The sequence below is a fragment of the Panthera leo genome, chromosome B2 (genome assembly GCF_018350215.1).
Source record: "Panthera leo isolate Ple1 chromosome B2, P.leo_Ple1_pat1.1, whole genome shotgun sequence".
Taxonomy (NCBI): Eukaryota; Metazoa; Chordata; class Mammalia; order Carnivora; family Felidae; genus Panthera; species Panthera leo.
The window spans coordinates 90006058-90032845 of NC_056683.1; the positions used below are offsets into that span (position 1 = coordinate 90006058).

Here is a 26788-nt window from a genome sequence, read left to right on the forward strand (position 1 = left end):
ACATTAATTGCCATTTAAATATGGAAGCAAATGTCTCCATATACCTTTCTAATCAATCTACAGTCGTGTGTGTGTGTGTGTTCTTTCGTAACAGAATCTTACAGTCTTTAAAGGCACTGGTGTTAAAGTCCTTTAAAATAAATATTAAAACACACAGAGATTTTGGTCTCTTAAATTTAGCCTGCAGCAGCCTTAGCTGACAGGTCAATCTGTCGTCTACCACATCTTTTTTTTTTTTTTTTTTTAATATGAAATTTATTGTCAAATTGGTTTTCATACAACACCCAGTGCTCATCCCAACAGGTGCCCTCCTCAATTCCCCTCACCCACCCTCCCCTCCCTCCCACCACCAACATCTTAAACGTTCCAAATAACCCAGCAAAGTGACAGCACAGTCACACTTTGAAACACATAGTCCTCTGGTTCTCAGCTCACTGAGTTGGCTCCTCTAGCCCGGGTTTCCCTTTTTCCATGAAACACCTGAAAATATTCAATTCCTAGGAAGTTTTGTTATAAATACCATCCAGGAGGTAGTGGGAGTGACTAAGATATAAACCTGTACTCTTATGCTATTTGGCTCAGTATTGTATTTAGTTTTCATTTAAGTGAAGATGACTTTAAATATTTTATTTTTAAGTAAAATTGAAGATGACTTTAATGTAAAGACTTATAGCACTTTTTAGAAAAGATCAGAGATATTTGATCAGGATTTAAAGTCCTGGAATTTCCACTGGTTTCAGCATGGACTGCCTTGACAAATCACCTGTAACATAGTTATTTAACTTCTATGAACATCAATTTCTTTGTGTCTTGATAAAAACCAAACCAAACAAAACAGGACAAAAACCCACACAACAGCAGAGAGCTAATCAAGACATCAGCAGTTCTGGCTTTGCTGTCAAATTTGGAAAATTTAGGCAAGTCAGTTTAATTTTTGATACTTCTTATTTGTAATATTTTCACAAAAGCTGAAAACATAAAGTTTTCCTTTGGTGTGCCCAGCACAGAAAGCATGTCATATCACTTACTGCATTTTAAATATATATTACAAGTACCATGATCAAGAAGAGAATTTCAAAGGTGAATAGTAGGAACAATCAATTCTGTAATTACTCAATTTACAAATTAGAACATTTTAAGAAGATTTTAAAAAGTGAGGTATGCACAGTAATTTTTACTTTTATTTTTATTCAGTGGGATAGAATGGAAATACTAGTAACAGTAACATATTAAAAGGAGCCATTACAAAAACACCGCCAAAGCAAAAGAATGGAACAAATGACCTTGATACATACTTTAAAATGGGTATAAGAAGGAAAGGCAGGCTGTATGGTACATTCTGACTTCAAGCAGGGAAATACAACTACATAACTATGTTTTTGTCAAGACTACAGAGTTTTCATAATCTAAATGATGGCTCATATAAAAGGTATGTTTCTATAGGGGCACCCAGGTGGCTCAGTTGGTCAAGCATTTTACTATTGATTTCAGCTCAGATCATGAGTTTGAGCCTGCTTGGATTCTCTCTCTCCCCCCTCTGCTCCTCCCCTCCTTGTGTGTGCACGCTCTCTCTCTCAAAATAAAGAAATAAACTTAAAAAAAATATTTAGGGGCACCTGGGTAGTTCAGTCAGGTAAGCATTTGACTTTGGCTCAGTCACAATCTTACGGTTCACTGGTTTGAGCCCCACCTTAGGCTTGTGGTGGTGCACTGACAGTGCAGAGGCTGCTTGGGATTCTCACTCTCCCTCTCTGCCCCTCCCCCACTTGCACACCATCTCTCTCTCAAAATGAATAAACTTTAAAAAATATTAACTTTGGAGTTAAATGACTATGATAAAGCAAGGAAATAAAAGAGCTGCTATGAATAAGGGTACTAAAATAAACCTACTTCCTTGAGTCCTTAAATTGTTTAATTTATAAACATTAACTAATGCTCTATTCTTGTGAGGTGTTATTCTTATTCAAAAACGAGGGGTTAAGTGACTTGCCTAACACCTTATACTAAAACCAGAGCAGAGCTGGATTTATGGTAAGAGCTGGTGGCATTGAGTCCCACGCATAGACCACAAGGTCATGCTGATGTCCCATGGGGGCAGGAGTATAATTTTCAATCAGCCAGCAGGGCTGCAGCTTGGAAAACTGTGTGAACCAATGCTTTCTAAGGCCAACAATATCCACGTAATCAAATGAGAAAAATAGGGTACAATAATAAAACTGTCAATCAGCCACCACATAAAATTTTACCAACTCTTGATTTTCACCCCCAAATTTCCATTGGCAACTGTAATATTCTTTCCTTTTCCTGACTTGTTTACTTCTATCACAATCTTACAAGAAATTGCAGGAATCAGAGGATTTAGGATGGCTGGTTGCCATCTCTTTACAACAAAGATTTTTTTTACCATGTGGCTTCTGATTAGCCAACTCAACATTCAAGATGATCATAACTAATACTTGTAATTTTTAATAAAGAAAATTCCACCACAATGTCTGGCTATAAGGGACTCATTAAATAAAGTATGACCTTCATATGAAGGAATATAGTGCAGTCATTAGAAATTATGTTGGGTGGGGCGCCTGGGTGGCTTGGTTGGTTGGGCGTCCGACTTCGGCTCAGGTCATGATCTCACGGTCCGTGAGTTCGAGCCCTGCGTCGGGCTCTGTGCTAACAGCTCAGAGCCTGGAGCCTGTTTCAGATTCTGTGTCTCCCTCTCTCTCTGCCCCTCCCCTGTGCATGCTCTGTCTCTGTCTCAAAAATAAATAAACGTTAAGAAAAAATTAAAAAAAAAGAAATTATGTTGGGAAAAATATTTAGTGTTAAAAATATTTAATGTTATAAATTTTTAAGTTAAGATAGTTTATAAAATAACATGATAAAATATGCAAAAGAAAAAAGTGAGAGGGGTACAAAGAAAAAGAGCTTCTGAGCTTCCAGGGACAAAAAAGAACAATACACAACTATCGCACCCTAGCTAGTAAATTTGATTTTTGTAGGAAAAAGGGTTAGTAATCCTAAAATGACATTAGGAATATGGTAGAATTGAGGAAATAGTAAATATGTTTTGATTAATGAGAACCAGGTTTCTCGCAGGGGGATGAAGGAGTTTAAAAAGAAGAGTAAAATGAGAAAAAACTGAGGGTTGATGGGGAGTGGGAGGGAGGAGAGGGTGGGTGATGGGCATTGAGGAGGGCACCTGTTGGGAGGAGCACTGGGTGTTGTATGGAAACCAATTTGACAATATATTTCATATAAAAAAAGAGTAAAATGAACCTTTTGGTATTAGATTGGAATTGTAGGTATTAGAATGAACTCATGGGTTTATAAATACAAATATTTTCACATACATATATACATATACACAGAGATAAGCAGATATACAAATGGATATACGTCTGAGTATGCATACTCGTATCTCCTAGCTTTGCCCAAAGAGAGGGCCTAGAGGCAAAATACCCAGGTGGTGATGGAGTCAGCAAAGATCCAGATTTTAGTCTCTAAATTATTCTCTAATAAAAAGAACCAGGCTCTTTGGAAAATTCGCTAATTCCAAGGCTGAGACAGGGAAAGTAGAAGAGGGAAGGCTGCAAGTGATGTTAAAAACATAATGTGGGCATGTCAGAGAGATACCAGAGCCAAGTGTGAGATGCCCAGTGGTTGTTGCTGAGACGTGTCTGTGTAGCAAAATAAATAATGAAAGCAATGGATTTTACCCAACAGAATAAAACAAATGCTCATGAGTTTATACTTATATAAATAAACAGATGGATAAAATAAATAAATAAGTGGAGAAGAAAAAGTTCTTCATTCCAGCAGAATTCTGGGAAAAATGGAAACAGAAAATCAGAATAGTAATAATTGCTTCAGGCAAAATTCACCAATAGATGCTAAAAATAATGTAGGAAAGTATGATAGGAAATTGGATATTGCATAATCTCAAATCTCAAAATATCTGCCCACAAAATACCTACTAATTATAAAAAAAAAAAAAAGAAGTAACTGTCGTGGAGAAGCCTGGCAGATATCACCTCAATTGTACAAGTTAATTTCACTGGTAATGAGAACATCAATGTCATAAGCCTCCTGATATGATATAGTGAGGGTGCAAGACATCACTTTTGTGGTATTCTTGCTAAATACATACACAAATAAAAATAAACACACACACATCTCCCCCCCCCCCTCTCTCTCTCTCTCTCTCTCTCTCTCTATATATATATATATACATATATATATGTATATGTATACACACACACACATATATTCTTCAAAGATGGCCAATATCATGAAATTCAAGGGGACTGAGGAGACATGATTATGAAATGCAATGTGGGTTTCTTCAACAAAGCAGGAAAGAATGTCCAATGGGAAAAAGACAGTATCTTCAACAAATGGTGCTAGGAAAAATGGAGGGCAATATGCAAAGGAATGAAACTGGACCACTTTCTTAAACCATACACAAAAATAAATTCAAAGTGAATTAAAGACCTAAATATGAGACGTGAAACCATAAAAGTCCTAAAGGAGAGCACAGGCAGTAACTTCTCTGACATTGGCCATAGTAATTTTTTCTACATTGGTTCCCCGAGGCAAGAAAAACAAAAGCAAAAAGATACTATTGGGACCAAATCAAAATAAAAAGCTTCTGCACAGTGAAGGAAACAATCAATCAAACTGAAAGGCAATCTATGGAATGGGAGAAGATATTTGCAAATGACATATCTGATAAAGGACTAGTATCCAAAATATATGAAGAACTTATGCAAATCAATACCGTCAAAAGAACTAATCTAATTAGAAATGGGCAGAAGACATGAACAGACATTTTTCCAAAGAAAACATAGAGATGGCCAACAAACACATGAAAAGATGCTCATCATCACTTATCATTAGGGAAGTGCAAATTAAAACTACAATGTGTTATCGCCTTACACCTGTTAGAATGGCTAAAAGCAATAACACAAGAAACGTGTTGGCGAGGATGTGGAGAAAAAGAAACCCTCTAGCACTGTTGGTGGGAATGCAAACTGATGTAGCCACTGTGGTAAATGGTATGGAGGGTCCTCAGAAAGTTAAAAATAGAACTAACCTATGATCTAGCAATTGCACTTTTGAGTATTTACTCAAAGAATGAACACACACACACACACACACACACGAACAGAATATTATTTAGCCATAAGAATGAAATCTTGCCATTTGTAATGACATAGATGGAGTTACAGAATATAATGCTAAGCAAAATAAGTCAGAGAAAGACAAATACCATATGATTTCACTCATATTTATGTGGAATTTAAGAAACAATTGTCCAAAGGGGAAAAAAAGAGAAAGAGAGAAAGAGACAAAACAAGAAACAGATTCTTAACTACAGAGAACAAACTGATGGTTAACAGAGGGGAGGTAGGTGGGGGAGGGTATATGGGTGGAGGTTGGGTGAAATAGGTGATGGGGATTAAGAAGTGCACTTGTCATGATGAACACCAGGTGACATATGGAATGTTGAATAACTGTATCGTACAACTAAAACTAATATAACACTTCATGTTCACAAACTGGAATTAAAATAAAAACTTAAAAAAATGAAATGCAATGAGGGATCTCAGATTGGATCTTGGTCTAGAGAAAGGGCATTAGTGAGATAAAATTCAAATAGACAAAATCTGAATGAGGTCTGCAGACAAGCTAATAGACTAGATTAGAACTGAGGCAAGATGTTAAATTAGGGGATGTTGGGCAAAAGATACACAGAAATTTCATTTTACTATTTTTATCAATTTTTTCTAAGCCTGAAATTGTTTCAAAATAAAAAATTTAAAATCCATTAACAATAAGAGCCTCATATTTGTGAGGATGAAGAAATATTTACTGTGAATGACTAATTTTAATGTTTTTCTAAATTTTTTACAATGAAGTGTATTGCTTTTGTAATTAAAAAGAAAACTATTTCTCTTTAGATCCTATTCAGAAGGATCAAACATATTCAATAAATATAAATATCATCCCAAGAAATGGTATGTAAAAATATCTAATAGAGAATAAAAGTATCTGATGTAATCCTTTTCCCTTATAGCAAATTTAGAAATAGACTTCTCTGGAAATTGCTAATTTCTATTACTATATAGTCTTTGGATCATAATGACTAAGTGGTGAAAAAGAAAGTATAAAAAATTAGTATAATCATATAATTTTTACACGTGACATAAAACGTACATCTATAAGTATACTTGCAAGCATCAAAATTTAATTCCTCTTATAACCTCTCTAACCCTTGCTAACCCCTGGATTCATTAACAGGTCAATATTTGAAGGGGGAAAAACCAGTTACAGGAAACACAAATGAGTATCCAGGGCCACTCACAAATGAGTATCTGAAGTTTAGAAACTTTAACTTTGTTTATAAAGTGTGACAGGGGTGCTTGCGTGGCTCAGTCAGTTAAGTGTCTGACTCTTGACTTCCACTCAGGTCATGATCTCGTGGTTTGTGGTTCGAGCCCTGTGTCAGGCTCTGTGCTGACAGTGCAGAGCCTGCTTGGGATTCTCTCTGTCTTCCTCTCCCTCTCTGTCCCTTTCCCACTTGCGTGCACTCTCTCTCTCTCTCTCTCTGTCTCTAAAAATAAGTAAATAAACTTAAAAAAAATAAAGTATGACAAATCAAGTGGCAAATCAGAGAGGTAAACCATGTGGTGGTTATAAAAGGATGTAAAAAAATGTTGTGTGTTAATTATACCTTTAGTTCCCTACTTCCTGAAAGTTTGTGCTTACTCTAATGAAATATTCCTATTCTTTTAAATAATAAAATTAATTTTTTCCTGATAATAACAATGTTAGAAGCTAAATTTAAAACATTCAAACAGTTTAGAAAAGCATAAAGAAGAAATTGAAAATCACCCACAATCCTGCTACAGAGATGGTTACTGTTAACCTTTTGGTGGACACATTCTAGATCTTCTCTCCAGGCCTCTTGTCACACACAGAGGCAGATATTTTACATACATGTAGAATTTACTAATGGAATTGTAATATTTTACAGCATTCCATAACCGGAAAGATTCTTAAGTAATTTCAAGTCTTTAATTTTGTAAGTGAACTCCATGTTCACAGACTCATTTACTCTATCTTAAAAACACCTTCAGTTTTTTGAAAATTAAAAAAAATTGTTTTTCATTACAGAAATGTGCAAAAAAGGTATAGTGGGGAAAACCAAATCTCTCATAGTCTCAATCGCTTAGGAGTGCTCCCCCCACCCTGCTCCTCTTCCAATTACTCCCAGTAAGTGGCAGCTCCATGCTTCCAGTTGCTCAGGAGAAAAGCCTTGGAATCATTTTTGGCTTCTCATTTTATGGAAAAAAAAAACCTTTTCATTTTCTTAACTAAAAAAATATTTTATTTTACAGAGAGTGAGTGAGAGAGAGAGAGAGCGAGCACGAGTGGCGGAGAGGGGCAGAGAGAGAGAAGAATCTCAAGTAGGCTTCATGCTCAGTGTGCAGCCCAAGGGGGGCTCTAACTCAGGAACCGTGAGATCATGACCTGAGTGGAGATCAAGAGTCTGATACTCAACCAACTAAGCCACCCAGGTGCCCCCCCAAAACCCTTTTCTAATTCATTAGCATATTCTGTTAGTTCTGGAAAAAAAAAATACAGGAACCAACATATTCTCACCAATCTCACACACACCAATCAGGTCCAGCCACCATCATTTCAGGCCTACCCTAAAAGCATTCAAGGTATGAAAAGTTCATTGATAGGGTTTCAGAATCTACACTGCAACTAACCTTCAAGAAATACCACAGGTCAAGTTTTCAGGTACTTTCAAAAAAGAATATTCACAATTACCTGAAAAGGCTATAGAAATACTCTTCCCTTTTTTGAACTATGTATCTCTGTCAGGCTGGCTTTTTCTTCATAGATTTCATGACTTTTTTTTTTTTTTCATAGAACATCATATTTTAATAGACTGATTGCAAAAAGATATGTGAATCTAGCTGACTTCTATTAAGCTAGACATTAAAGATATTTGCAAAAATGTAATTAATTACACATTTCACTAATTTTTTTTATTGTCTTGAAAAATACTTTTCCTGAAAAATCATGTTACTTTTATGTTAACATATAATGGGGTTGTTATTGTTATTTTTAAATAACATAATATTTGAAAATTTTTCAGTTTTAATTACTATGGTAAGTATTCATAGATATAACTAAAATAACCACTAGTAAACCACTGTTCTAGCAGCTTCCCTCTCAGAGGAAAGTCCAAAATTCTTAATGGTTTACACACTCCCTGCCTTGACCTACCCCCATTTTCTCTATAATGTCCACATCTACTGTGTTTTGACTTTATTTTTGGTGCCCCCTTTCACCTTTTTTACAATGGTCTCTGTGACTCTTGTTTGACTATACCAAGTTCCTACATGAGAGAGTTGGCACTAGCTTTTTATAGTTTTTGGAATATACCCCTCAAATCCTCCTATGGCTCACTGTCTGCTTTTAATTCTTTCTTTAATGTCACCTTGTAAGCAAGAAAGTGCAAAATGGAACCTTCCATCTTTGTCTATATTTTCATTATATTTCATTACTTTTTAAAAAAAATAGCAGTTATCACCTCTTGACTTATATTTTTAATTGTCTTTTTCCATCTCAAGTGAAAGCCCGTAATAGCAGGTAGTCTTCTGCTTGTTCATTCAGTACCGAGAAAAGTACCTGGCATTTAGTTTTTACTTTTTTTTTTTTTCCCCCAGTGTGGAACGCTTCACGAATTTGAATGTCATCCTTTGCGCAGGGGCCATGCTGATCTTCTCTGTGTTGTTCCAATTTTAGTATGTGTGCTGCTGAAGCAAGCACTAGTCCAACTTTTAATTTTCATCCAACGGATGACTGAAATTGTCATCTCATTGCATTTACACTTGCTTTTTCCTTTGAAAATTCTTGATTTACCTGGTTTTTCCCAACAATGCTATGATAAAATATTTTAAATGCAAGTATATTTTATCCTAAAACAGGAAAAAAAAAAAAAACAAATGATGGGAGAAAATATAGGTATTAGACTTTCATACCTGACATACTCTGAGTGCTTGGTCCAAGACTGTTTTGGTATCAGTGTCATAATCTGGGCAGGGCAGCATGGTTCTGCTGAGATGTGCCTGTAGTAGGAGATGTGCTTTGGTGTGAGGGCTATCATATGAATGAGGATTTGATTCAAAGGGAAGACATTTTGCCAGTTCGCTATTCATATGATCTTCATTGTGTCTTACTGGCAAATCTGTGTATTCTTCTGCATCCTGGAAAAAAAAATACATACATATACATGTATATGTACATGTACATATACATATACATATGTATATACATATACATATATATATATAGAGAGAGAGAGAGACAGAGAGAGAGAGAGAGAGAGAAATGTGTTGAACCAGAAGTATAATAATTAATGCACTTCTTAGCTTAACTATTGACATTTAAAACATGGTTTAGAAAAATGATAAGGTAACCAATCATGCCCCTTAGAATTTTGCTTTGTTTAATAACATTATTAACATGTAGGCACAAGTTAGTAATGTACAATATATCTGAAATGCAGGAAAGCTCTTCATATTTATGCAATCAACAAAAAGACCTGCTGGGCATCACACACTATGCTTGACAGTGGGGCCACAGGAGTAAACCAGAAGCTGAGAGTTCCTCAGGGAAAAAAAAACAAGTTCTACAAAGTATAATGAATGTTATGATATGGTAAGTACAGAGTGCTGAAGGGACATTGCTTGGGGATCTGATTATTTTAGAGAGTCAGGGAAAGTCTCTTGGAAGCAATGACATTTAAGTTAAGATCTATAGGATGAGTGGAAGAAATAAGTCAGGGCTGGGAAAGGGGGAATGGGATAAGATTGGTTAGGTAAGAAAAGGATGAAGAGCAGAACCATCAACTTATATTTATTATAATAAATTAGATTAGGAAACAATCAACAAAACTAAAAGGCAACTGGCAGAATGGGAAAAGATATTTGCAAATGACATATTGGATAAAGGGCTAGTATCGAAAATCTATAAACAACTCACCAAACTCCACACCTGAAAAACAAATAATCCAGTGAAGAAATGGGCAGAAAACATGAATGGACACTTCTCTAAAAAAGACATCCAGATGGCCAACCCGCACATGAAAAGATGCTCAACGTCGCTCCTCATCAGGGAAATGTAAATCAAAACCACACTCAGATACCACCTCACGCCAGTCAGAGTGGCTAAAATGGACACATCAGGAGACTATAGATGCTGGCGAGGATGTGGAGAAACGGGAACCCTCTTGCACTGTTGGTGGGAATGCAAATTGGTGCAGCTGCTCTGGAAAACAGTGTGGAGGTTCCTCAAAAAATTAAAAATAGATCTACCCTATGACCTGGCAATAGCATTGGTAGGAATTTATCCAAGGGATACAGGAGTGCTGATGTATAAGGGGCACTTGTACCCCGATGTTTATAGCAGCACTTTCAACAATAGCCAAATTATGGAAAGAACCTAAATGTCCATCAACTGATGAATGCATAAAGAAATTGTGGTTTATATACACAATGGAATACTACATGGCAAGAAAGAATGAAATCTGGCCTTTTGTAGCAACGTGGATGGAAAAGGAGAGTGTTATGCTAAATGAAATAAGTCAGGCAGAGAAAGACAGATACCATATGTTTTCACTCATCTGTGGATCCTGAGAAACTTAACAGAAGCCCGGGGTGGGGGGGGAGGGCAAAGGGGAAAAAGAAAAAAAAAGTTACAGAGAGGGAAGGAAGCAAACCATAAGAAGGTTTTAAATACTGAGAACAAACTGAGGGTTGATGGGCGGTGGGGGAGAAGGGAAAGTGGGTGATGGGCATTGAGGAGGGCACCTGTTGGGATGAGCACTGGTGTTGTATAGAAACCAATTTGACAATAAATTATATAAAAAAAAAAATTCTTAAAAAATAATAAATTAGTCTAAAATAAAATGGTTTGAAATTAAGTTTCCAGTTTCACATGTAAGGAGCTTAAAAGCCACCATTTTGTCCTAAGAACAAGTAAAAAGTTGAACAGATTGAAAGATCAACAACTTTCCTTGGATCCATAAGACAGGGGAGGACATGGGACGAATTGTTGCCCCCAAAACTGGAGACACAGGAAAATTCAGGGAGTCATGGCTAACAGAAACATAGACTCACCAGTGGTGAAGTAAGAAAACCTGAGCTGTAATTGATGAATTATTGGAGGATCAGTGTGGACAACTCAGAGCTAAAAACTCTAGGAGGATCTAGTCTTATAGGGGTCCTCAAAAATATTGTGACATTTACCTCCAGGAGCTTGACCAGATACCCATGGTAAAGATGAGAGAAAAATCCACTTGAGTTTCCAGCAGGGGGAGGAGAAAGGAACCAGTTTGAACTATGCCAGATAACTCTGTTTTTCTTCTTTTTAAAAATTTTTATTATTAAGTGTTCATTTATTTTTGAGAGAGAGAAAGAGAAATTGTGTGCATGTGGGAAGGGCAGGGAGGAGATGGAGGACCCGAAGTGGGCTCCATGCTGACAGCAGAGAGCCTGATGTAGGGCTCGAACTCATAGAGCTGAGAGATCATGACCTGAGTGCAAGCTGAAAGCCTAACTGACTGAGCCACTCAGGTGCCCCAAGAACTCTGTTCTCCTTAAAAAGGCTTGTTCTCAGTAGAAACTAGTTAACCAGAGCCTAACCTGCTAGGGTACTATTAGAGCTTAACTGACCTGGGGTAAGGGAAGTACCCAACTTCAGTCCACTCTAGCCATCCTGTCCCACCTAAGAGGGAAGAAAAACTGAGAAACACTTGTGAAGTCACAGTCTAGAGGAATAGGCTCTCTAAAAGACTGAGACATAATCATAGAACTATAGTTCTATGTGAGTTCAACTCACCAGCATATTACTAAAGTCCTATTTATAGCAGATTTTTTTACAGAGTACATTATGTCTGGGTATCAAGAAAAAAATTACAAGGTATATAAAAAAGCAACAAAACAACAACAAAATAAAACAACAAAAACCCAAAAAACCCTCACAAAACCAAAAACCAAAAAACCTAACCAATTTGAACAGAAAGAGCCAGCATCAGAACTAGACTTGGCAGAGATGTGGGAATTACCAGACTGGGAATTTAGAACAACTGTAATTAGTTGCTAATCAACTAATGTATGTTAAGGGCTCTAATGGACAAAGTAGACAGCACATAAGGACAGATGGGCAATGAAAAAGGAGACGAAAATCCTAAGAAAGAACCAAAAAGAAACTCTAAAGACAAAAAATACTGTAACAGACAAGAAGAATGCCTTTGACAGGCTTATTAGTAGATAGGTCATTGCTAAGAAAAGAACTTCTGAGCTAGAGGACATATCAATGGAATCTTCAAAAACTTCAAAAAGCAGACTGGAAAAACCAGAACAGAATATCCAAGGACTATGAACAATTACAGAAGGTATACCATAAGCATAATGGGAATACCAGAACAAGAAGAAAGAAACAGAAGAAATATTTGAAATAATAATGACTGAGAATTTCCCCCAAATTAATTTCAGACACCAAACTACAGATCCAGAAAGTTCAGAGAACACCAAGCAGAATAAATTTCAAAAAAAATCTACACCTCGGCATATCATCTTCAAACTCTGATTACAGATAAAGTCCTCAAAGAAGCCAGAGGAAAGACACAACTTATTGAGGAACAAGGCTAAGAACTATATCTGGCATCTCAAAAACCATGCAAGCAAGAAGAGAGTGGAATGAAGTATTTCAAGTGTTGAAAGAAAAAACCCTACCAACTTAGAATGCACCATTTAAAATTATCCTTCAAAAGTAAAAGAGAAATAAAGACTTTCTCAAACAAAAATCGAGTTAATTTGTTGCCAGTAAAAATCCCTTATATGAAACATTATGAGATGTTCTTTAGGGAGAAGGAAAACAATATAGGTCAGAAACTTGCTTCTACATAAAGAAAGGAGAGCATGAAAGAAGGAATAAGTGAAGATAAAGTAAAGCTTTTATTTTTATTATTGTTAACTGACCTGATAATAATTTGTTCAAGATAATAGCAACCATGTATTTAATTAGGTATGTTTATGTACATATCATATATATATATATATATATATATATATATATGCTTGTGTGTGTATGCATGTATATATATATACATATGTATGCTTATATATAAAGTAAAATAACAACAATGATATAAGAAACAAGAGGGTGGAACTAGTATTATTTTGCTGTTATAAAGTACTGGCACTACCTGTGAAATAGTATGATGTTAACAGAAAGTGAAATGGGAGTAGGACTAAATGCATATTGTAAACTCGGGCAATCACCGAAAAAATAAAAAAAAAAAAAAGTATAACTGATATGCTAAGAAAGAAAATGAAATCATATAAATTCTCAATTAAAACCACAAAAGGCAGAAAAAGAGTGGAAGACAAAAATGGGAACAAAGAATAAGGGCCACAAACAGGAAACATGAACAAATGTAGCTATGAATCCAACTGTATCAATAATCGCTTTGAATGTCAATATCTAGATGACTAAAAGACAGATTGTCAGAGTGGATAAAAAATACAAATCAACTGCATGTTGTCTATAAGAAACTTTAAATATGAAGACACATATATAAGTAAAGTGGATGGAGAAAAATGTACCATGCTAACACTAATCAAAAGAAAGCAAGAGTAGCTATATTAATTTCAGACAGAGCGACCAAGGAAAAGTTACCAAACCAAGGAAAGTTATCAGTAAGATAAAGAAGGGAATTACATAATGATAAAGAAGTCAATTCTCCTGGAAGACATAAAAATTTTTAGTGTATGTGTTCCCAACAACAGAACATCTAACTATGTGAGCACAGTGACTGAATGTAAGATTGTTTTAATATTCAAAAATTAATTAATATAATTCACTTTATTAATAAACAAAAACAACACAATCACCTCAATTGATGCAGAAAAAACATCTGACAAAATGTAACATGCATCCCTAACTAAGACTCTCAGCAAATTAAAAAAAGAAGGGAACCTTTTCAACCTAGTAAATGGCATCTCTGAGAAACCTACAACTAATATATTTACGAGTATCTGACTGAATGCTTCCCCTCTAAGATCAGGAATAATACAAGGGTGTTTGCTCTAAGTATTTCTATTCAACATTGCACCAGAAGTTCCAGTCAGTGCAATCAGGCAAGAAATAAAAGAAACCCAATGAAAAGAAAGAAGTAAAACTGTCTTCATTTGTAGATGATATGATTAACCAGGTAGAAAATCCAATATGATCCAGAAAATAAACTACTAGAATAAGTGAGTTTTGCAAGGTTGCAGGATATAAGATTAATGTACAAAAATTAATTATATAGTTATGTTTCTGTATATCAGCAACCAAGAATCAGAAATGAAAAAAAAATGATAGCATAATATATATGAAATACCTAGAGGTGAATTTGAAAAAAAAAACAAACCCAAAACCTGAAAACTACAAAACACTGCTAAAAAAATTACAGGACATAACTAAATGGAGAGATATACTTTAATTCTCTTAAAATTGATCTATAGGTTTAATACAATTTCAATCAAAACCACAGCAGGCTTTTTTCCCCTTAAATAGAAATTGACAAACTGGTTTTAAAATTCACATAGAAATGAAAAGGAGCCAGAATAGCTGGAAGAACTCTGAAAAGAAACAAAGTTGAAGAGTTATCAATACCTGACTGCAAGACTTATTATAAAGCTTATCTAATCAAACGTGTTGTATTGGACTAGAACAGAGTCCAGAAATAATTAACCTATACATATTTAGACAACAATTTTTGAAAGGTGCAACAGTGGAGAAATAGTCTTTTCAAGAAATGGTAGAATAATTGGGTATCTACATGCAACAAACAAACAAAAAACAAAAAACCAAAAAAAAAAAAAAACCACCCAAAATAAAGCAAAATGAAATAATTCAATTGTAACCTTGCACTCAAAATTTACTGAAAATATATGATAGGCCTAAATATAAGATCTAAAACTATAAAACTTCCAGAAGAAAAACCCTACCTAGGGTTATAGGAAAAGATTTCTTGGATAGGATAACCTAAAATTTTATCAATAAAAAAACTGATAAATTGAGCTTCATCAAAATAAAAAAATTCTGAGAATTAAAATTTAGGACTCAGACTGAAAATAATTACAAAGCATATATCTAATATAGGACTTGTATCCAGAATATATACATTTTCAAAATTCACAGTGGGAATACAAACATCCCAGTGTAAAATAGGCAAAGATTTTAACAGATACTTTATGTGAAGATATGCGATCTCATTAGTTACTAGGAAAATAAAAATTAGAATGACTAAAATTTAAACGACTGATATACCAAATACTGGCAAGAATGTTGAAAAACTGGAACTTTTCCTATATAACTGGCAGGAATTTAAAATGTTATATTTGTTTAGGAAAACAGTTTTACATTTTCTTAAAATTTAAAACATATAACTACCATGTGATTCAGCTATTACATTCCTAGTGATTTACCTAAGAGAAAAGAGACATATGTCCACACAAAGATCATACACAATGGTTGATAATAGCTTTACTTTTAAACCAAAAAATTAGAAAAAAACCTAAATGTCCATCAACAGATGAAGGTAAAAACAAATTGCATTATATCCATACAATGGAATTCTAAGCAGTAATAAAAAGAATGAACTATTGGTACTCAACATAACACGGATGAATCTCAATAATTATGGTGAAAGAAGCCAGACCAAAAACAGAGTGCATACTCTAGAATTTGTAAACTAATCCACAGAGACAGAAAGCAGATGGGTAGTTGTCTATGGATGGGGTCAGAGTGACAGGGGAGAGAGTTAAAGTTCATGGAGGGGTCTGACATAACTTTTGATTTGCATTTGATAGGCATAGAATTCTTGCCTAGGAAATAAAATTGTGTGATGGAACTCCTTAAGATTTTCTTATTTGGAATTCAGTAGTATGAAATAATTAGAGTATTCTACTCTCCATGTATAACATGTCTTCATCTATGTTTGCGTGACTTACAATTTCAGAAACCTGTGCCTTTACTGTATTCTAAGAATATATGAGACTACTAAAAATATAGTTATATACTTATGATAAAAATTCAGACTATAATAATAGGGAAATTCTTATTTCAAAAACTAGAATAAATTCATTTAAACAAATATTTGTTGACGATCTGCTTATGAGAAAGAATACATTATTCAACCAATCACATAAATAAATGCAAATTAGATAAGGTGAAAAATGCTATGAACAAGAAATATATGGAAGCATAAGAGAGTTTAGCCAAGAAATTAGTTAGGAAAGTCATAAAGACTTCGTGGAGGAAAAGGCAGATAAGCTAAGATACAGAGATCAGCAGATATTAACTAGATGAAGAGAGAAGTGAGGAGTGTTCTAGGAACAGTATATTCAAAGGCTCTATAGTGGGAAGGAAAATTGTGAGTGCAAGAGACTAAAAAAATGTGTCTAAAAATAATGTCAGTTGATTTAAAACACATTTTAAGTGAATATCTGAAACATTCTGTTATGAACTAGATAAATATTTTAAAATCATGTTTCATCTTATTTTGTTTTGCATTAGTCAAAAATATCACAGCTACTCTACACTTATTTTCAACACTATCTTCATTCTTTTGGATTGCTTTGTGTAAAGAAGCATATGTTGGCATATTAACAATTAATAATTTTTTGCCCCTGTCATGTTGGTTTTCCTTTCATATGTCATGTCAGCTCTTTCCTGACTATTCTGTCTGAAGTCATTTGCTGAAGAAGGACCAGTTATACATGACAATTATTTTTGATTTCAGGTGAATTTCAGTACTGAAGCATCATCACCTGATGGCTGACCCATTTCAACATAATATCTGGGCTCCATCCAAATCCCTGTCAGTAACTATCCACCTATTACAGACTTTCCAAGTGAATTTAAAAAGAAATGAACAGCAGATAAGAAAGAAGATGGTTCAGAAATCTAAAACATGACCTTTTCCTTCAAGGAAATTAAAATGATATTGGGGGAAAATTTATGTAAATAATTATTTTAAGTGTAGAATAAAATACTGTTGTTCAGAGAAGAGCACTGGAGTGAACTGGGTGTGTTGGAAAGTTTCCCAAAAGAGATAGTGTTTGTTCTAGGCTTATAACAATTTGTAGAAGAGGACGGAGGGAGAGAGATTCCTTGCATTCCATGCAGAGAAAATAATATGAGCAGATCCATAAAAACAGATAAGGAGGGGTCTGAGGTTTAAGCCTCAGGGATGAAGAGAATGATGATGCTATTAATAGCAGAGAAGTTGGGAACGCTTAGTGAGCAGAAGCTTGCTGTCAAGCACTTAAAGAGAGGGCAATAATACAGATAGTTGGGTGGAGGTAGAGGGAGAAGAAATCAGCCTTAAACCTGTTTCATGGTCTAACATTTTATTCATATTTAGATTTCTTTTTACTGTTCATTAAACATAACTTCTGATCTTTTATCAGAAGAAAATCAAATAGCTATTTTCATACTGCAAATTGAATTGGCTCTCCAGGTTTTGGGTATGTTGAAAACAGGACTAGGCTTACAAATGATATGAAAAGTCCAATTGAAGAAAAATTATATGGATAGTAAGATTTTGGCTAAAAGTACTAATTCATAGTATTATCTAAGTAATCCACTTCCCCAGTACAATCTTGTATAATATGATTACATACATTACCCACCTTCTTCCCTCCCCACCTACAGAGGGAGGGAAGGAGAGACAGAGGGACTGACTGATTGACAGCAATATAAACTGGGTATTTCCCAGTCTTAGTTTCCAAATACCTCTGAAAGTGTGAACATCTTTCTGTGTTGTGTGATTCTAGCATCCAAAGATGCACATGATACACATCTTCATAAAGCATGACTTCTAATGCAAGCCAACTCTTTCATTTGGTGTTAAAGAAACAATGATCTTCCCCAATACTAAAGGAAAAAATAGTGCCGCTGTCCTCACTGAGAAGCAGTATATCTGAACAGGACTGACTACTCACAATCATGCTTATTGTGCTTTGGAGTAAACTTGATCACCAGTGCTTTTTGTTGTATTTGCCTACTTTAGACTCTAAACTCCATGTACGATGTGATTCCACTGTTCTCTAAACCATGCCAATTCTGCTTGAATTACCCGATTTATTGCTGTAATCCCCTGCTTCACCAGGATTGGGAATTTGCTCACTGCCAGCAGTATCAGTATCACATGAGTCTGCTAACAGCTGAGTACATTTTAGGTTGGAAAAAATGTTGTGTACGAGATAGATCCTTCTAAGTCTAATAAGGGGACTATGAGATCTTTACTGTAGATTACCCAAAGACAGTGACCTTACTAAAAAAAATTAATTCAGTGATGCCTTTTCTCAATGCACAAAGCAATCTTCTAAACTAAGGATTAATTTCTCTGCAAAAAACTATAAACTTTAATAAAAACTAAAAATATTTTAATAACCACAATGGACATCTTAGTGTGCTGAGTCATTTGTTTACCCAATTTTTATTCAGCACACAGTATAGTTGGGTATACAATGGTGAACAAAACCAGAGACATGATCCCTACCCTCACAAAGCTTGACAGTCCAGTGGAGGAGACAGACCTTAATCAACATTGACCACAAATAACATAAAATGAAAGTGGACAAGTAAGGATAAGAAAGGAGAGTTTAAATAACAGTGAGTCAGGTAAGGTATCTTTGAGTAGTTTAAGACTGGACTGAAAGTAAAAAAAAAAAAAAAAATCATGATTTTTTAGATAAAGAAGGTAGGAGTGATTAAGTTAAGGTTCAAATTTGAATTACAAAAAGGGACATTTACTCTTATTAGATGAAAATACAATTTAGAATGCTTACACAGATTTTATATTTAATATACACTTTTGATAAGTAATGTATTTTTCATTATTAAATTTGACACATGCAATATTTTTGAGATCTTCAAAGGAATTGATATTTGATTTATACATATTAATATCAAACCAATAATAGTTTCTGTAGTTAAAAATTATCCATAATTAACTGAGTTCTCATCAAAAGTTATTACTTCCTTTGAGGATCTTCTCCTTTTATGCTTCCAGTGTTTGAATTAAAGGAGAGTCCAAAGAATGTAGTAAGTAATTAATCCCCTTACAAATGCTGTAGGTGATGAGGGTAGTATGGGATGGTGTGAGGTGCTAGGGAGAACACTGGATCTGGGAATTGATACAACAGGTGGATTTTCAGCTCTGCGTTTACAAGCTATGCGACCATCTCAGGGTAACTAAGCTTCCCTAAACTCCAAATTCCTTACCTTAAATTGGGATTTGGTGTGAAGACTCAGTGTGATAGCATTTACGAAACACTTAAAAACTGTAAGACTTGCTATAAATGTTAGGAATTATTATTATAATAATGATCCCCCCATCTGATACCACGCAAGATGTAAGGTGAAGTTCAAGATTCAATTATTTGAGTTTTAGTGTTCTACAGTTTTCAGTTGTAAATCTTTGTTTACAATTATGTAAATGTACTTCACTAACTAAAATGACATTTAATTAACTTGCTTTTAAAAATATCATGATTCTTAAATATGACTCAAAGAAACAAGATTATTTTTTTTTACTGATGCTTTACTAGTAGTTGCACATTCCTTTTATACAAGTAATCATATAATTTTTATGTAACTGTATTACAGAAAACATTGGTTCTTTGAAAGACAATGTTCTCATAATACAAGAGACAAATTAAAGATAAAGTATTCAGGAATTGTATCCTCCTGAACCACAGATTTGATATTGCAGGCTTTAATCTCCAATCTCCAATTAGTTTTCTTTTAAATCCATATTCACAAAAGCACATCAGTGTGTGATAAGGAAATATGCTCTTTTCAGTACACCTCAGTGAACTACCTCAAAGTATTGTGGAAAGACGGGGAAAAAGATGTATATTACACACCTGATGCAACTTTTCCAAAGAAGTATTATAGTGAAACCCTACAGTATTTTCTAATTAAAATTCGAGTGCTATGAATCCCAAGAATAAAATGGGAAACACTGATTTTAGATTCATGAGAGTAAATAAAAAACGTTCTGGGTATTTAATTTTGTGTGTGTATGTGTGGTTTGACTATGGACTTGAGAAGCAATCTGAAATGAAGACTGGCTGAAGACAACTGCTATTTAATCCCCACTTGCTCTGCTAGATCCTCCCGTGAAAACCATGATCAGTTATTCCTGGAATTCTAGTTCACAATTTTTCTAAGCTCTTTAGAATGTGGCATGTTTGTTTCACTACTTTACTTATTAGCTCTTCTCTCCTTCGGTTATTTTATTTTGGATGTTTCAGAATACTTACAAAGGAGATTTCTTACTTAGTTTAGATTGATTAGAAAAGCAGCAATCTCAGGATCAGCAGAGAGAGCTAGTAAAATAATCAAAGTCCCTGCTTAAAAACAAACAAGCAAACAAAAACCTTTTCTAGCCACTTTTGCCTAGTAGGACACTCTATTTACCTCCAAATTACTTCTCTAATTTTAAACAACTTGTCTAGTTAATTTCCTGTGTGTGATCACTGACTATAAGTGAGGTTCATTTTCTTATCTACATCATGTAGGTAATTAAAGGAAATTGAAAGTGGGCAGTGAAGCTTTTATGCAACTGGGATTGAAGCTGAATGGAGGGCAGCGAGGTCAGTGGAGTCCATTATATTTTTATGTGTGAGGCTGGTTTGTCTGCCCTGTCCTTGTTTATTTAGTGTAGGCTGGACAGGCTACTAACTGCAAATCTATGTCTCTGATTTGCCCAGCTGTCCTTGAATAAAGACATCTTCCCCTGCAAATGTTAAATGACAGTGATTGACAACCTATGATGAACTGTGCTTGCAACCCCCTGCTACTGTGTTTAGATTGCAAAAGAAAAAAACAGAATAAAGAAACATCTTTCATAATCACATCACATGGACCCTGCTGTTCACTCAATAGTTTTCATTTTGTTTCCCTTTTCACCTCAAATCTCAATCTGTTCTACAAATGCCATAAACTCAGCTACTCCATGTAGAGTAAAACAAACAAACAAACAAACAAAAAGCAAAACACACACGCACACAAACAAAAAAACATGTACGTAAAGCTACTACATTTTGCTTGTATATTTACACTGATTTAAGTTTATAGGGGATATACACTCTTACACAATGCTTTGTTCATACCATCTTATCACTAACTTACTTGTTTGTTCTTCTAAGAACAAGCTGGCATATCTATACTGCTGAGAAATGTCTTTCAGTTACTCGTCAGTACTTGGGTTTAGTTAGGGCTCTGGTAGCTTTACTCAATGTATAAGGCTTATGTATCCTTGTGGCCCTTAAATACATTGTACAGCTTACCTTTTAGATTTGTTAAAATAAGAGGCTTATTACAATCTACTTTGGCTTTTTCTTTAGTGAGTATGTGAATACGTGGATGTTGTCTGTGTATGTGTGCATGTGTATGTTTATAGATTTTTTTCTTCTGCTTTACCTAAGCAAATTGCAGAAGAAACAGCCAGGATGGGTTCATGTTTGGTCTCATATAAGCGTTGCCTAACACTAAACTAGTCTTTTTATGTCACTGCACACATCGCTGCCTACATACTGAACTCACTAAATAGCAGATAAGAGGGCCCTTGTACAGTGGGGATGGCAAGCTGATCGATGTGAAAGACTAAAGAAGCTTTATGCTATAACTTAATCTCTGTCATGGGAAAAGTAAAACTTATAAAGTTAATGAGTTCTAGACTTTAAGTAGCACTTGATTAATTTGTAACATTCTGAGGCGTTAAAACAAACCAAAATTAGTTTCTCACATTCCAGTGCTGTCTTTTGGCCACTGAAGCTGTAGAAAAAGCATTTCAGTAAATTTCCCGGATAGGAACCCATTTTAATTTCTATGCCTTTCTGAAGTATTAATTAATTGTATATTATGTATTTTATAACAATATTTGAAAAATAATCTAGCATTTACCAAGCCAGGTTCAGATATATTAAGGGATAAGAAAGTATGCTTCATATTTTTATCTTTATTACATCAAATTACCGATTATTCAATCATTAATACACTAAAAAACTAAGCATAACTTGTTTTTAAAAGTCAAATATATAGTTTCTAATACTTGTGATTTTTATTTTTATTAAAATTATTCAAACTGAATAAATCATTTACTACTATATTACATAAATCTCTAAAAGACTACTATAAACTAGATTTATATGGAACTTACAGTGACCTCAAAATTCAGTAAAATGTATACTAGGAATTAACTTACTAATATTCCAGGTAAAGAAAAAAGTAAAAAAAAAATGCCTTGGTTATAAAAAAGTTATTGGAAAATGATAAAATTAAGATCTAGTTAATTAAGCAATAATAATATATTTATCCAATACATACACAATTTGCTTCACTAAGGTGAAGTATCAAATAATTTTATTGTATGCAGACAGCAAAATATAAATATTGATGGATATAATTGTAATTACTTGTAGAACTACATATGTTTCCTTGCAGGGCTTATGTGAGTGTGTGTGCCTGATTTGTATCAATGTCTTAAACTTATGGACCTATGTTTGGCCTTTAACCAATTAAGACAAGCACAGAATCACTTGCCAAAAATAAATATGAACAAGAAAACAATACCTTATTCTTTTCTTTGTAAGAATGACCACCTGGTTGACAGCTGGCTTTTAAGGGATCTTTCAATAGTGGGTACCAGTAACTTTGTTGTACTTAAAATAATTTCAGTGGTAAGGATTCTATCAGAAACTTCTATTTCCCAGGATTTATAGCTAAGTCCTTAAAAAATTGCTCTTTTATGAAACTTGAAAAAAATTCCTCAGTTTTTGAGGATGTAATAAAGATGTCTTATAGCTTAACAATGTTTAGATATTTTTCTTTTAAAAACTAAAAATCGTGAGGCTATCATGTTTGAATCCTGAAAGAGAATAACTGAGATTAGAAGCAAAATGTAATCATTGTGTGTACGGTTAAATGTCACACTTTGCAATCTATCTTTAAGAGCTAAAAAAAACCCCTTTATTACCTTGCTTCTGCCTTTAAAACTTCACATACTTATTAGAGTGACTTTCATTATAATTTGCCTTTCTATAGGCTATGAGATTATATCAGACATAAAACAAACAAATGAAAAAAACTGAAAAATATAACCCAAAGTAGAAACATTTAATTCTTCTATTTAATGTCTATTTAATGTCTACTGAATATTCTATTTAATGTCTACTGAATATTCCTCTTCCAGGAGTTAAGCAATACATATACAAAATGTTATAACAAATATACAAGTAAAATATCAAATTAGGCCAATGTAAAAGAAATAATCACAATACAGGAGTGATCAACAAATGAATGAAACAAACATTGTGTCATGAACTTAAGAAAATATAGTAATAACTACTAATTCTGAATTAGGGAATGTTTTAAGAGGGAGCTGAACCAAGATGGATGGATGGATGGATGTTAGACACATTGTCCAGGTGAGAATCATAAGCAAAGGTGTGAAATTGGGTACATACCCAGCATGTTTAAAGGTGAAAGTAAGAAGGTTCATCAGGAGAAAGGGGGAGGTGGATCTGTAATAGTCTAATGGAAGGTGTTGGTAAAGAAGAAGGCCTCGACAGCCAGGTTAAGGAAACAATGCTTTATTATGTACATAAGTTTAGATTTTTAAGGGCAGAAATGGTGCTTTAAAACAGATAATCTGGCAGCGATGAGTTGGGTACATTAAAGAGAGAGAAATTAGAGTAGGAAGATCACTTAGGAGACTGTTTAGGAACGGGGTGATAAGAACCCAGACAGGAAGGAGCTGGTTATGGGGATGCAACATCCAGTATGGCGACTCTAGTAAAAACACTATTAAATATTTGAAAGTTGCTAAAAGTAGATCTTAAAAGTCTTTGTCACAAGAAAAAAATTTTTTTTAACTATATATGGTGATAGATTTTGCAACTATATATTGTGGCAATCATTTCATATTATATACAAATACTGAATCATTATGTTGTACACCTGAGCTATTATGTCAATTATACCTCAAAGATGTTAAATTCTTTTTAAAATGGTAACTCTTGTTACCAATGATTATAGATTAAAAGAAGAAAATATTGAAAATATTCTGTCACTGTAGGTTCTTTTTTATTTCTATGCAAACTGTAAACTAAATGTTAAAGAAACAAGTATACTCTGATATACAATTTATGGTTGACATTAAGGAGGGCTATTTTATCTCTCACACACGTGGTTTGGAGAATAGCTAGAGGTAGGCACAGGAAGAGGAGCTAATGTCAAACCGTAAGAAAAAGAACTGGATGAGATATGAAGGTGCATTTTTAAAAATAGACTATTAAGAAGTAAGCGATATTGTCAAATGCTGTAAAAATATCAAAGATATCAAAAATATCACAGCATTGAGTAATTAGGGCCTCTTGGTGCCTCTGAAGATTTTAAACAATAGTAATACGGATTATAGGAAGAATGAATGAATGGAAAAGAAATTGAAATAGCAGGTTGAGATTTCAGTTTTTCATTTTGTCAGTGAATGGGAGAAAGGAAATAAGATAGTAATTTGAGGAGGATGGAACCCAGTAAAGAAGTTTCTTCTCCCCAGACTATGGATAACCTATACATGTTCAGGAGTGCATTGTTTTCTTAAGCTAAAAAAGTTATTTTAAAATTTACAAGAAACAATATCAAGAGAATTACTGAGAAAATTCTATAACAAAAGAGGGGGGAGAAACCAGTGAGTAGTAGAGCTACCTTGGGAATCAACTGTTATCCATTCTATGGATATATTATATCTTATCTATTCATTGGTTAATGGATGTTTACTTGTTTCCACTTTTTGGCTATTATGAATAATACTGCTATGAACATTTGTGTACAGGTTTTTGTCTGGAAGCTTTTCAGTCCCTTGGGGCATATACCTAGGAGGGAAACTGTGGTGTGTTACATGGTAATTGTGCTTAACATTTTGCGGAACATCCGAACTGTTTTTCCAAAGTGGCCACACCATTTTATATTTCCACTAGCAGTGTATGAACATTATAAATTCTCCATATCCTCACCAACATTTACTATTGTCTGTCTTTTTTTTTTTTTTTTTATTATAACCACCCTTGTGAGTATGAAGTGATATCTCATTGTGATTTTGATTTGTATTTTCCTAAAAACTAATGATATTGAGCATCTTTTATGTGTTTATTGGCCATTTGTATATCTTCTTTGGTGAAATGTCTATTCAGATCATTTGCCCACTTTTTAATGAGCCACCTATCTATTACTGAGATAAAAAGTTCTTATATATTCTTGATGGGAGTGCTTTATCTGACAGATGATTTGCAAATACTTTCATTTAATGGGTTATCTTTTCACTTTCTTGATGGTATCATTTGCAGCACAAGAGCTTTATTGAGAAAGTCCAATTTGTCCACTTTTTCCTTTTGTTTTTTGTACTTCTCGTCTTTTACCTAAAAAGCCATCACCTAACCCAAGGTGAGGAAAATTTACACTTATGTTTTCTTTTAAGAGTATTACAGTTTTAGCTTTTACATTTAGGTCTATGATAAGTTTAGAGTCAATTTGTGTGTATGGTGTAAGGAAGGAGTCCAACTTTATTCTTTTTTTTTTTTTTTTTTTGTATATATACAATTATCTCAGTAGCATTTATGGAAAAGACTATTTTTTCCCCATCTTACTGTCTTGGCACACTGGTATCAATTGGCCATACATACAAGGGTTTATTTCTGGACTCATGGTTCTATTTCATTCATCTCTATCTTTTGGCCACTACTACACTAGTCTGATTACACTTGCTTTACAGTAAGTTTTGAAATCAAGAAATGTGAGTCCTCCAACTTTGCTCTTCTTTGTTTTGGCTCTTATGGGTATCAGCTTCTCAAGAATCTGTAGATGAGGGGCGCCTGGGTGGCGCAGTCAGTTAAGCGTCTGACTTCAGCCAGGTCACGATCTCGCGGTCCGTGAGTTCGAGCCCCGCGTCAGGCTCTGGGCTGATGATGGCTCGGAGCCTGGAGCCTGTTTCCGATTCTGTGTCTCCCTCTCTCTCTGCCTCTCCCCCGTTCATGCTCTGTCTCTCTCTGTCCCAAAAATAAATTTAAAAAGGTGAAAAAAAAAAAATTTAAAAAAAAAGAATCTGTAGATGAATATGGAGAGTACTGCCATCTTAGCAATAATAAGTTTTCTAATTCACCAACATGGGATATCTCTTCACTTATTTAGCTCTTTACTTCCTTCAACAGCATATTGCAGTTTTTAGTGTACAAATCTTGTACTTCCTTGGTTAGATTCATTCCATATTGTTCATTTCTAGTGTATAACAATACGAACGATTTTTGTATATTGATCTTATATCCTGCAACCTTCCTAAACTTGTTTATTAACTTTAATAGTATTTTGGTGAATCCCTAGAGTCTTCTATATACAAGGTCATGTCATCAGCAATTAGAAATGGTTTTAATTTTTTTATTTTCCAAATTGGATGCCTTTAATATTTTTTCTTCTCTAGTTGCCCTAGTTTGAGTTTCCAGTACAATGTTGAATAGAAATGCTGAGAATGGACATCTTTGCCTTGTTCCTGACCCTGGGGAGGAAGTATCCAGTTTTTTATCATTTAACATGATGTTAGCTGTGGGTTTTTTGTAAAATGCCCTTTGTCAGACTGAGGAAGTTCTCTTCCATT

The 26788-nt window shown here is 34.3% G+C and overlaps 1 protein-coding gene and 1 non-coding gene across 2 annotated transcripts in view; both read right to left on the minus strand.

The window, feature by feature from the left end:
- Positions 1–26788, minus strand: part of ASCC3 (activating signal cointegrator 1 complex subunit 3) — a 356847-nt gene that overhangs the window by 21804 nt on the left and 308255 nt on the right. The window contains exon 37 of the mRNA XM_042939446.1: positions 9057–9281. Coding sequence (XP_042795380.1) covers positions 9057–9281 — 225 coding nt within the window. The remainder of the gene's footprint in view (positions 1–9056; positions 9282–26788) is intronic.
- On the minus strand, positions 8737–8844 carry LOC122220791. The gene has a single exon (XR_006202974.1). It is a non-coding gene; the product is annotated as a U6 spliceosomal RNA (small nuclear RNA).